A 12603-nucleotide genomic window follows, 5' to 3' on the forward strand; every position below is an offset into this window, starting at 1 on the left:
TATTGAAATATTTTAATGACTCTGTATGATAGTTTAAGAAGATCCAGTTAACAATATAATTAATATTTTTGTCCACTTTTATGTAAATAATAGTACTTACTAAAAGCAAATCTAATAGTGTGAAGAGACCTTCTTTTTCAAGAAAATAGTCTTCTAAAATAGTGCATCCCATGACACAGCACCTTAAATAAAAATATTTTCAGTGTGTAGGATATATTTTCAATTTAAACTTTATACTGTCAGTGAATGATTTTCATTAACAAGCTGCAAATGGAGAAAATTTCTAATATAATTAATTATGATATATAAAATATATTTTCAAAATATACAAAAGGTATTTTTACATTTTATGTAATAATGTATCACCAGGAATTGTTGTGGATGACATTAAACTACTGTAGCCTGATTTGACAAACATTTAGTCTCAAAAATTTAAATTAATTTTTAAAACATGCATTCTATTATATAACACCACTGATTTAACTAATCCAGTGCTATTGACACTGAGTAGCACTATAGTAACAATGTAGGATTTTATTTATTTTATTTATTTTATTTTATTTATTCAATTTTTATGCCGCCCTTCTCCTTAGACTCAGGGCGGCTTACAACATGTTAGCAATATCACTGTTTAACAGAGCCAGCCTATTGCCCCCACACTCCGGGTCCTCATTTTACCCACCTCGGAAGGATGGAAGGCTGAGTCAACCTTTTTACAGAAAATCAGATGATTTTCTGCTCTGTATGCTGTAACTCCACCCCCACATATTTTCATATTCAGAGCAGTTAGTTTACTTTATTGATTAGTTCTTGGACCATTTCAAAGTTAGGGTGTTTTTAAAGTCTTTTAACTATTATTAATTGGATCAAATTGTTTGATTATGTATTATATCTTTGTTGTGAGCTGCCCCGAATCCACGGAGAGCGGTGGCATACAAATCCAATTAATAAATTTTATAATAAAGTGCAGAGTTCCAGACACGATTTATTACTAAAATGTGATAAAAACAATTTAATATAGAATTGGATAAAATACGGTTTAAAATGAAATTGGAATAAAATACAATAATTTAATATATAGATAAATAAAATATGATAAAATTATATTTCTGTATCACCCCTATAATCTACCCCAGTCACTCCCACATACCCAGTATATCAGGGCTCCCCAAACGTTTTACATAGGGGGCCAGTTTACTGTCCCCCGGACTGTTGGAGGGCCGGATTATTAAAAAAATCTATGAACAAATCCTTATGCACACTGCACATACCTTATTTTAAAGTAAAAAACAAAATGGGAATGTACTATTTAGGGGGGGGGGAAGAAGTCTGAAATTCATATGTTTATGTTTTATTTTTAATTTTCTTTTGTTAACATCTGATTGGCTATACAGTACAAGGTTTTCTTGGCCTATAGAAAAATGTATAAAGAAAGAAGGAAGCACTTTGGCATAATGGTTAATAAGTTAGAAATATAATTGGTGTACTTTTTAGAGGAGGGAATTTAATTAAAAGAATGTAACTGGATGACAAAATTAGAAAAAAAAACTTTTGCAACTTTTTTGATGATTGATGTTAGTTACTAACAAAATACCGCATTTTATTAATGGAAAATTAGATGTGCTCCTGTCACTCACCCGCGGGCCGGATAAATGGCCTCAACGGGCCGCATGTGGCCCAAGGGCCGTAGTTTGGGGACTGCTGCAGTATATGGTAGTAAAAGGGCAGAAAAAAGGGGAATGGAGGTTGTTGAAGTTCAGGTGAACACATGGGGCAGAAGCAGATCCTGGCATAATGACCTCACTGCTTAACAATGGAAATTTCAGTCCCAATTAGGGTTATTTATCAAGGACTACTGTACTTGTATTTTCTGATCTGTCCCTTTGCTTCCTGGTGGAGTCTGCTAACCTGCAATGCTCCCAGCCCGCCCTTTGCCCCGTCCTGCATTTTCTTCTTCATCCCCTCTCAACGAATTCTACCATTCCAACTTTTTCCTAAATGCTTATTCCAACTTCCTCCTTGACTATCTCTCATGTCATCCTGTGTTTTCCCTACCCAATTCTTTTGCTTCCTTATTTTTCTGCCATGTTTCCTGAAGCTTTCAGTATTGGTTTAAGCTTATGTTCGTGGATGTATGTTCTGTACATGTACATAAATGTGAAGAAATGTCTAACATCAGCATGTGCCCCTCGATATGTTTCTTTTTCTTTCAGATCATGGTCCCGTCTATACTTCCATCTATATTCTCACATGACTCCTAAAAACACTCCACTTTAATACATGAAATTTGAGACTTCCTGGATGTAAAGTACATGCTCCACTTGGTTTATTTTCCCCCCAAAAGTCAACTTATTAGTATGATTGATATAAGCTGTATATTGAAGGAATATTCATTAAGATATCTTCAAAATATTGCCCCTACTTGTACAAAGCAGTTGTGTGAATTTAGTATTTGCAATATGGGACTAAACAGGAAGATTAAAGTTGGGGAGAGTTTTAAAAGAAAACAAATATATGTCCATTCTTAAAATTAACAAAACTATAATGAAAAAAATCAGTACGGTAATTAAATATCACAACCATTTAAAATTAAATACTTAAAGACAAAATTAAGAAAATGTTTTTTATTCTTTGTGATCCATAAATTAACCTAACCCTGTCTATCACCTTTCTTTCAAAGATTAAAATTTTTGAAATTGCTATATTTACCATAAGCAGTCCAGAGCACAGAAAAGAAGACGATTATGACCCAATCCACTACAGAACTTTTTGGCATCTATCTTCAAAAATGGAATAAGTGTATCCACTCCTTCCCATCCAAAGAGCTCCTGTTTAATAGTTAAACTTACATTATTCTGTAAGAATTATAAATAATTCTTCCTGTCTGTTCTACTTTGGATCTGAAATATTGTGTCCATTTGGAACCTAATAACCATCTTTTCCATATTGTTTCTTATAAGATCTTTGCAATTTATTGGGTTTGCACAATAGCTATGCAGGCTCAGGAAAATATTAATTTGGGACTTTAAAAGACTTTACAGAGATGACAACACAATGTGATCAGATGCTATTTCCTTAACCTAAGAATATATCTTCTTGAGACCAGGAAAATAGAGGGCTCCTCGAGTTTTTTATGTAAAGATTACATAAACTGGATCCAAAACAGTTTTATCTGCTTCTGATTTGAAAACTGCAACCTACACTGAAGCATTTTCAGAAAAAAGAAACAAAATGATAAGGGATCTGGAAAATAAAACTCAGGAAAGACTAGAACTGTGACATATATTTAAAAGAGACATACCTGCAATATAATAAAGGTAGTCTCCAACTTAACAACAATTGAACCCAAATTTTCTATTGATAGGCAAGAAAATTGTTAATTGAATTTTGCCTCATTTTGATTTTTCTTGCCACAGTTATGTTAAGTGAATCACTATTAACTCAGTAAGAGGGTTGTTAAGTAAATGTGGCTTCCTCATTGATTTTGCTTGTCACATGACCCTGGGGTACTGCAAATGTCATAAATACATTTCAGTTGCCAAATGGCTGAATGTAATAAGTGGGCTGCTACAACAGTAATAAGTGCGAAAACAATCCTGACTAAATTCTTTCACTGTGGTTGTAAGTCATGGACTACTAGTATCTGAATACCTGCTCTGTAGGTGAATAACATTTTCAGAGTTATTCCAGAAGACAAAATTAGAAACAATGTACTTAACAGGACACATAGACTTCAAATGGACATCAGAAAGAATAAGGAACATAATGTTCTGCCTTGGGAAGTGCTAGATACTCTTTGCTGACATTGTTTATAAACAAAGGATAATCAAATCTATTGGTGATGCTATAGAAATATATCTATGCATAAGTATAAGATTGCATTGTAGGATTTCCAAGATTATTTTAAAACTTTCTGTTGTACAGTAATTACATAAATAAAAATATCTGTACTATATTTTGCAATTTATATGTGGTTGTTCCTGATCTTTATTACTTCATGTTATAATGCAATCCTAAAGCCACGTTATCTGAAAATCTAATCAAATCAAAAGCAACTCAGGAATGCTAGTTTAAAATCTTAATGGATGGTGACACTGAAGAATCCAAAAATAAAATAAAATAACCTTTGAACACTTTTCACTTTCTTATTCATCGGAAATTCACACAATGAACTTTTGAAATCCACAAGGAAATACAAACCTTTCTATGGATATTATTTTCACAAAGAGTTGACAGAATAAATAAGATATCGCTTTGAATCTCCATCACAAGAGCAGAATCTTTATAATTAGTTTTGGTAAATTTTAAGATACCTAGTGGAAAACAGCAATAAAAGTGGTTATGGCTGCTATAGTAGAAATTATTATATCAGTAGAATACAGTACTGTACTTATTCCTCAGTTAAGAAAATGAAGGAAGACAATGAAGCTTAAAGCTCCAAATCAAAAACTATGCCAAGGGAAAAAATAATTCCTTGGCAGAAGCAGGGGCATTTCAGTCAAGATTTTTCATATTGCAGAATACAAATCTCATTCTCAAAGCTATGAGACTAGAGAAAGTAATATAATTCAACTGCAAACATTCTTTTCAATGGGATATTATGAAACATAGCAGGGAACCAATATACAGTAAAGTCATAATCATACTCTCTGTATATGAAAAATAGCATTCACAATTTTAGATAAAATATACAGACTATGCTATCATTGCAGAATATTATACCTCTATAGCCGTGATGATGAACCTATGGCATGCATATCCAAAGTGGCACGCGGAGCCATGTTGTCTGGCATGGGCAGCATTGCCCATTTCTCTTGCAGGTTTGTAGTGTACATGTGTCCGTGATAATCAGTTGGCCTTCGTGTGCAATGCTGGAAACTGGGAGAGCTGGTCTCACATTTCCTGGTGTGAGCATGCACATCAGCCAGCTGATTATTGTGCATGTATGCATGCCAGTAACTCTAAGATTAGCTTGCTGTTGCGCATGTGTGCACCGGAAACCCAAGTTCTTTTCCTGGTGCACACATGTCCCCTGGGCAGCTCCTCTTCCGGGTTGCATGCCAGATGAGCACATTATCCCTTTTCACCATCACTGCTCTATAGTTATATGGTAAAGTCATGCTACTTTTGAACTAACTAGCAGCATTTGGTTTTACAGAGAAATCAAACAAACAAAATCCCTAGAAGGTTCCACAGATGCCCTGTTTAAGATTGCCCTGCTATTAAATGTCTTGAATATTAGAAAGCACTTACAAAGAAATTGCAGTCAGTTTGAAAAAAAATGAGGAAAAACTATATTGCTTTAAAGCATAGTAAGAATAAATTGAGTTTTATTTTCAGATAACTTTTAAATTACTGAAACAAAATTAATTTCAGGTATATGTTACCCAACAGTTGCTGAATTGCTCCTTGATCACAAAGGTCAACATTCACAGCATCATCAGAGAGACATACAATTGGATTCAGGACTCTCAAGCAGAAGCGCATCTGTGAAAGTTTGGTGCCACGACCACCTGTGCCATGGAAGCTATTACCCTGAGTAAAGAACGGATCTGAAAAGAAACAAAAATTATTCATTTTATTTCAAATGAGACTATAAAGCTTTTCATATTAACATGTTTGAAACATTGTTATAAATGTAAGCGCTCTGCTTTATTACTGTAACAGATATTTCCCTAATACTTAATCAAATATCTAATTATATAATTCTAAAGTGTAATTGAACATATAATCTTCATAGGAAAAAGGAAGACATCATCACAACTTTTTGATATTCTGGCATGAAACATGCTGTATATTTGGGCTTCAGTTTCCAAAGTTACATGGCAACAGAGAATATACAGCAATTCCTTGGTACCTATATAAAAATTTAAAATATATATTTTGGCTGAGTTTGTTCCCAGAGAATATTGCTATATATTGCACTTATCAATAGTAACATAAAGGTTTTTCATTTCAAAATTTCCCATTCAGTAATCTTCCACTTGCAACCACTATTGAGCCCAAAATTCCACTAAGTGGGACAACTGTTAAGTGAGATTTTGTCCCATTTTATGACCTTTCTTAGCACAGTTGTTCAGTGAACCACAGCAGTTGCTAAGATAGTTCATAACTGTTAAGTGAATCTGGCTTCTCCATTGACTTTGCTTGTCAAAAGGCACAAAAGCTGAGCACATGATCCATGATCTTTCAGGTGTTATAAATATATGCTAGTTGCCAAGTGTCCAAATTCTGATCATGTGACCATGAAGATGCTGCAACGGTCATGTGACATCTCTTACTCTCTTATAAGGATAAAAATTATGTAGAAAACCAAACAGGATGAAATTGAAACATATAGTTCTTAGCTTAAAAGCAAATTTAACTCTATATCAAATATCACAGCATTTCATTAGCAATAGCACTTAAACCTATATACTGTTTTTTTATGCTTAACAGCCCTAAGTGGTTTACAGAGTTAGCATATGATCCCCAGCAATTTAGGCCTTCATTTTACTGACCTAGGAAGGATGGACGGCTGAGTCAACCTTGAGCCGGTCAGAATCGAACTCCCCATAGGAGTAAGCCAGCATGCAATACTGCATTCTATTGACCATAGCTAAAAGTAATCTTGCCTTATTGACTCACCATTGCTCACACACCATTCCAGAAACAGCAGAAGGCGAGTATTTCCCTGGCATTGCATATAGTCTTCTATCAATAAGGGAGCCATTGTTGCTAATGTAGCAATAGCTAGAAGCTGCAACTCTTCATATTGTGCTGCAGACATCTCAAGCGATCCTCCCTTTTCATTTGCTTTTAAATAATGAAACAAAGCTAGTATAACCTTACCCTCATGCAACAGCTAAACAGGGAAAGGAGATAAAATATAATTTGAAAAGATAAATAAGTTTGAATAGTAAAAGGGTCACACTCACAATAATAATATACTTTTGACCTTCTATTGCTAGTACATGCAGAAAGCTATTTTTTTGTATTGTTCCTGTTGTAAGCTTCCCTAAGTCTGCAGAGAAGGTAACATAGAAATCTAAGTAATAAATAAATAAAATTTTAAAGTTACGTTTCATGTAAACTTTGAAATATGATGCTCCTTGTATACTATTGGTTTGCCACTTTTGATAGAAGTCACAATGCATGTAGAAAAGGAGTCAAATTTATATGCTGATACCAGACATTCACAAGCACAACAACATTTATATGCTGATACCAGACATTCACAAGCACAACAACAGCCACATTCTCATTCCCCCACCCCGTATTTTTATTTCATTTCTTTGATTGATTTCTTTGGGAAGTGGGTATGCAGGATACAATCTATTTAAAATTGTTGTTCTATATTTTATACAATCCTAAAATGACCATACTTGACTCTATGAACCTATACAATAATCGGGGTGTTAATTTCTTTCTGACTATACTAAAGTTATTTTAGAATAACATTCTTCTGGGAGAGGGGAAATATTTGCCTATGTATTTTAATATCTAGAAGTGACATATTCGGCATGAAGTTTTTTGGTGCTAGGGGCTGAACATATACCAGTGTTGTTAATTTCAACATAAATATATATTTACATATGTATTAATAGAACTCTCTGAAAACATGTAGTATTAAATGTTTTAAGGAATTATAATTCTTTCCAATTATTTTATGACTTACCTGAACAGAACATAAATCTTTTGCTAATACAGTAAGCATGTTAAGCAGCAACTTTTTTAGCTCAAAGTCTTCATAACAGCAAGTAAACTTAAGACCCTTAACCAATGGACTATGACTTTTGACTGTGAATGAAATTAAACACATTTTATAAATAAAAATCCATACTTCACGTTTACATGATAAAGTATGTTACATGATACTAACCCTAGTAGAAAATTATCCTCTACCTAGAAACTAACAATCTACTTTCAAACAAGCAATTAGTTTTCAGGAAAAAATAATCCTGCAATCTACAAGTACTACACTAAAAAACATATGGACCTCAAAACTTGACCAGGGCGAAACAATAGATATAATTTATATAGATTTCTATAAAGCCTTTGACTCAGTGGTTCATGATGAAAAACTGAAATCCTACTGCATCTCTGGAACCCTACATGACTGGATAACTGTGTTCCTGTCAAACAGACAAGTGGTCAAAATAGGGAGTGCCCTATCTAATCCCATTCCTGTTAACAGCTGTGTACCCCAAGGCAGTGTACTAGGACCAACATTCTTTATACTCTATATAAATGACCTTTATGATCACATTACAAGCGATTGCGTTCTCTTCACTGATGATGTAAAACTCTTCAACACCACTGACAACGTTTCTACCCCCCAAAAAGACCTCAACTTTGTGTCAGAATGGTCAAACATCTGGCAACTCCAAATCACAATCAACAAATGCTCTGTCCTACACATTGGCAAAAAGAATCACTGTTGTATCCTGAAATGGCTACCTTGTAACTCTGTAAATAGTTTGTTCCTCTTTCCAGCGCTGTCTGAGCCCAAGCAGGAAGTCGCTCCTGATTGGCTCAGACGCGGCCGGCTCTAGCTTTGGCGGGAACCGCAAATGTATAAAAGGAGCGGTTTCTCCAGGCAGAGTCAGTCGGTACTCGCTGAATTGTCACTTTACCTTGCTGAGCTGTCACTTGTTCTCTGAGCTGAATAAAAGTACCGATTGCTCCAAACCCTGTCTCTGGGTCTACTTCACTGGCGACGAACGGACGGAAGAAACTTCGCGTGCAACATGGACAAAATCCAGATCGGCCAGGCTCCGGAACTCTTCGATCCCGAGAAATCGACATGGGACGAGTACATGGCCACCTTCGAGATATTCCTCGAGGCGGCGGGAATGCAGGACGCCGAAGCCGATCGCAGACGGGCTATTTTCCTTAACTACTGCGGCGCAGAAATCCGCAGACTAGCCCAAACTCTCACCGAACCAGAACAAGCAAGAGCCACAGCGTGGGACGTCCTACAACAAAAACTGGCGAGCCACTTCAAGCCGACCAAACCAGCCATGGTTTTTCGGCATCAGTTCCACATGATGGTTCAGAGGGAAACCGAGTCGATCAGCCAGTTTACAACGCGGCTGCGAACGGTACTTGCTCAATGCAAGTTTAAAGACCCGGAAGCTCGCCTCACCGACGCCCTGGTTTTCGGCATGAAAAGCAACACGGTGAGAAACAAACTCCTCATCGAAGAAGAGCCGACTCTACAAACCGTAATTAAACTGGCGCAAACCGCAGAAGCAGCCGACGCGGCGGCAAGAGAATTGAAAGAGCACGGAAGGCGAGAAATCATTGCGAAAATCGACTCCGCGTCTCCCAGCGCCATGGAAACAGACAACCCCAGCCAACAAAGTTCCAGCGGAGACAACTGCCTCCTGGTGCAAGACCAGCCGAGACACCTGAGAGCTACTCACCCAGCCCCCTGCGCGGGCTGCCGGGGAAATCACCAGCGCCATCGATGCCCCTTCCGAGACGCTACATGCCGCCGTTGCAACCGGAGAGGCCACATCGCCATCGCATGCAGAGCAACAGCGCCAGAGGACACATTTGCCACACCGCAATACCAGCGACCTCAAAACCAGACCCCCCAAGCGCGAGAAAGGAGACCATTCCGCAACGCGGGTCAAAGGAACTACTCAACCGCTAACCGAGACTACTATAGAGGTAACTCTCAATCTTCCGTGAATAACACGGCAACCAAAAAGGGGGCTAAAATTGTTATATCACTGTTACTCAATAACCAACCTTGCTCAATGGAGCTGGATACGGGCTCTAGATATACCATCATGCCCTGGGAAAAATTTAAACTGTATATGCCTAATATATCTAAGGCTGACCTAAATCAAACCTCTTTGGTGATTAGAGACTTTCAGGGGGGAGTAATCTCGGTCTTGGGAACAGCAAATGTACCTATCGCATTCAAGAATGTTAAATGTACCCTTCCCATGCTTATTGTAACAGGGGCCAAGCACTCTCTTCTGGGTTTAGCATGGATGGAACCACTGGGGATCGAGATTTCGGGTGTGTGTAATGTAAACTGTTATGATATGCCTAACTTCGTGAAAGAGTTCCCTGAAGTGTTCAGCCCCACACTGGGATTGTATAAGGGCCCCCCTATATCTTTCTCTATTGACCCCAAGGTTCCACCGATCAGACTAAAACCTCGCAGGGTCCCCCTGCCGCTCCTCCCCAAACTAGACATACAGCTGGACAAACTCATTAGCCAAGGTATTTTGGTCCCTGTGGAGCAGGGGCCATGGGAAACTCCCATAGTTACCCCTCTGAAGCCAGATGGCTCCTTAAGAGTTTGCGCTGATTACAAATCGACCCTAAACAAGGCACTCCAACACCACCCCTACCCCATCCCGGTTGTGCAACAACTGCTACACTCCCTGGGGGAGGGGAAAAGGTTCGCAAAGATCGACCTGGCGCAAGCTTACCAGCAACTTCCGGTCGATGAACAAACAGCAAACGCTCAAACAATTGTAACGCACAGGGGGGCTTTCAAATGCACGAGGTTACAGTTTGGGGTAAGCATAGCCCCAGGAATATTCCAGAGCATTATGGAACGCCTATTGTCAGGGGTAAATGGGGCCATTCCATACTTTGATGACATCTTAATTGCAGGGGAAAACCAGGAACAAGTAAACAAAAGAATAAGGGAAGTACTTAAGAGGTTACAGGACAAAGGTTTAAGAATCAAGCCTGATAAATGTGTCTGGGGAACCAACAGTATAGAATTCCTAGGATATAAAATAGATAAGGAAGGTATCCACCCCACAACAGAGAAGCTGAGAGCAATTAGAGAAGCCCCAGAGCCACGAGATAAGAATGAGTTGCAGGCATTTTTGGGCCTCCTTAATTTTTATTCCGTTTTTTTAAAGCAGAAGGCAACAGTAGCAGAGCCTCTCCATCGTTTACTCCAGAAGGAAGCCCGCTGGACATGGGGGAAAACTGAACGTGAAGCTTTTTCTCAAATAAAAAATTTATTAACCTCTAAAAGTGTAGTAGTCCAATATAGTGCTTCACTACCCATTAGGCTCACGTGCGACGCTTCGCCGTACGGCATAGGAGGAGTCCTAGCTCACGTTCTACCTAATAAGACAGAGGCCCCAATAGCATTTTTTTCTAGAACCATGACCAGCACAGAAAGGAATTATAGCCAGTTAGACAAGGAGGCTCTAGCATTAGTGGCAGGGGTAAAGAAGTTTCACAATTACATTTTTGGAAGAAGCTTTGAGCTAGTCACTGACCACAAACCCTTACTAGGCCTGCTAGCCCCCAACAAGCCCACTCCACCTTTCATGTCTCCAAGACTAATCAGATGGGCTCTTTTCCTCTCAGGGTATCAGTATGAGCTCACCCACAAGGGGGGGAAGGAAATCAATCATGCAGACGGCCTAAGCAGATGCCCCATAGCAGACTTAGTGGAAGACCCTGTTCCTTCCACAGATGTGTTAATGATAGAGCTCGAGGAAAACCCACTAACCACAGCAAAAGAGGTAGCTGCACACACGCAGCAAGATCAAATCCTTAAACAAGTGGTGAACTGTGTTCTAAAGGGATGGCAAAATGATGTTGTGAAACCTGAATTGTGTGATTTTAAAAACAAAAGACTTGAATTATCGTATGTAAAAGGTTGTTTACTGTGGGGGGATAGAGTGATCATTCCCAAAAGCCTAAGGGGAAAGGTACTCAAAATGTTACATGTGGGTCATCCTGGGATTGTCAGGATGAAGAGCCTGGCAAGGGGGCATTTATGGTGGCCAGGGCTGGATGCTGATATTGAAAGTTGGGTTTCAAAGTGTGATCCGTGCCAAGAGTCACGGCCCAGTCCCCCCAAAACAACTCCGGCTGAGTGGGAACAGCCTGCTGGTCCTTGGTCTAGAATCCACATTGATTTTGCTGGCCCAGTGGGGTCTCAGTATTTTTTAATAGTGGTTGATGCCTTCTCCAAATGGTTGGAAATAATAGCAATGAACAACATAACCACAAGCGCCACTATCAAGGTATTAAGCAGACTTTTTGCATCCCATGGTTGCCCAGATCTCTTAGTGTCTGACAATGGGCCACAGCTAACAGCCAGGCAATTCGAATTGTTCCTAGATGGCCTAGGGGTCAGGCATGCCCTCATCTCGCCTTATTCGCCCTGGGCTAACGGATTGGCAGAACGTTACGTACGGGTGGCAAAGGAGGCATTGCGCAGGTCAGGCCCTGGGGATGTGCAACAGAACTTGGACCAATTCTTACTCACCCAACACATTACCCCTAACTCGCACACACATGTAAGCCCTGCAGAGTTATTGATGGGAAGGAAGTTGAGGTCACCACTAGACAGGTTAAACCCAAGGTTCTGTATTAATAATAACCAAATGTGTATAAAACCTGAAAGAGAAATGTATCTGGGACAAAATGTATATGTAAAAAGTTTTGATGGAAATGTAAACTGGATGAAGGGAATTATTGTTAAGCAAAATGCACCTAAGACATATGTTGTTAAACTAGAGGATGGTCGTTTGTGGAAACGACACATAGACCACATTCGGAAGCGAACAGAAGATCAATTGCGCCAAACCGCTGACATGGACTCTCCCCCTTCAACAGACTTTA

The 12603-nt window shown here is 38.7% G+C and overlaps 1 protein-coding gene across 3 annotated transcripts in view; it reads right to left on the reverse strand.

The window, feature by feature from the left end:
• Positions 1–12603, reverse strand: part of CFAP69 (cilia and flagella associated protein 69) — a 57959-nt gene that overhangs the window by 15968 nt on the left and 29388 nt on the right. For 2 of the 3 annotated variants that reach the window (XM_070767314.1, XM_070767316.1), the window contains 6 exons: positions 7658–7779; positions 6628–6844; positions 5388–5552; positions 4201–4313; positions 2710–2828; positions 101–182 (listed from right to left, as the gene is read on the reverse strand). In XM_070767314.1, coding sequence (XP_070623415.1) covers positions 101–182; positions 2710–2828; positions 4201–4313; positions 5388–5552; positions 6628–6844; positions 7658–7779 — 818 coding nt within the window. Of the gene's footprint in view, positions 1–96; positions 183–2709; positions 2829–4200; positions 4314–5387; positions 5553–6627; positions 6845–7657; positions 7780–12603 lie in introns of all 3 variants that reach the window. The other variant, XM_070767315.1, reaches the window with a different exon arrangement.

The sequence above is a fragment of the Erythrolamprus reginae genome, chromosome Z (genome assembly GCF_031021105.1).
Source record: "Erythrolamprus reginae isolate rEryReg1 chromosome Z, rEryReg1.hap1, whole genome shotgun sequence".
Taxonomy (NCBI): domain Eukaryota; kingdom Metazoa; phylum Chordata; class Lepidosauria; order Squamata; family Dipsadidae; genus Erythrolamprus; species Erythrolamprus reginae.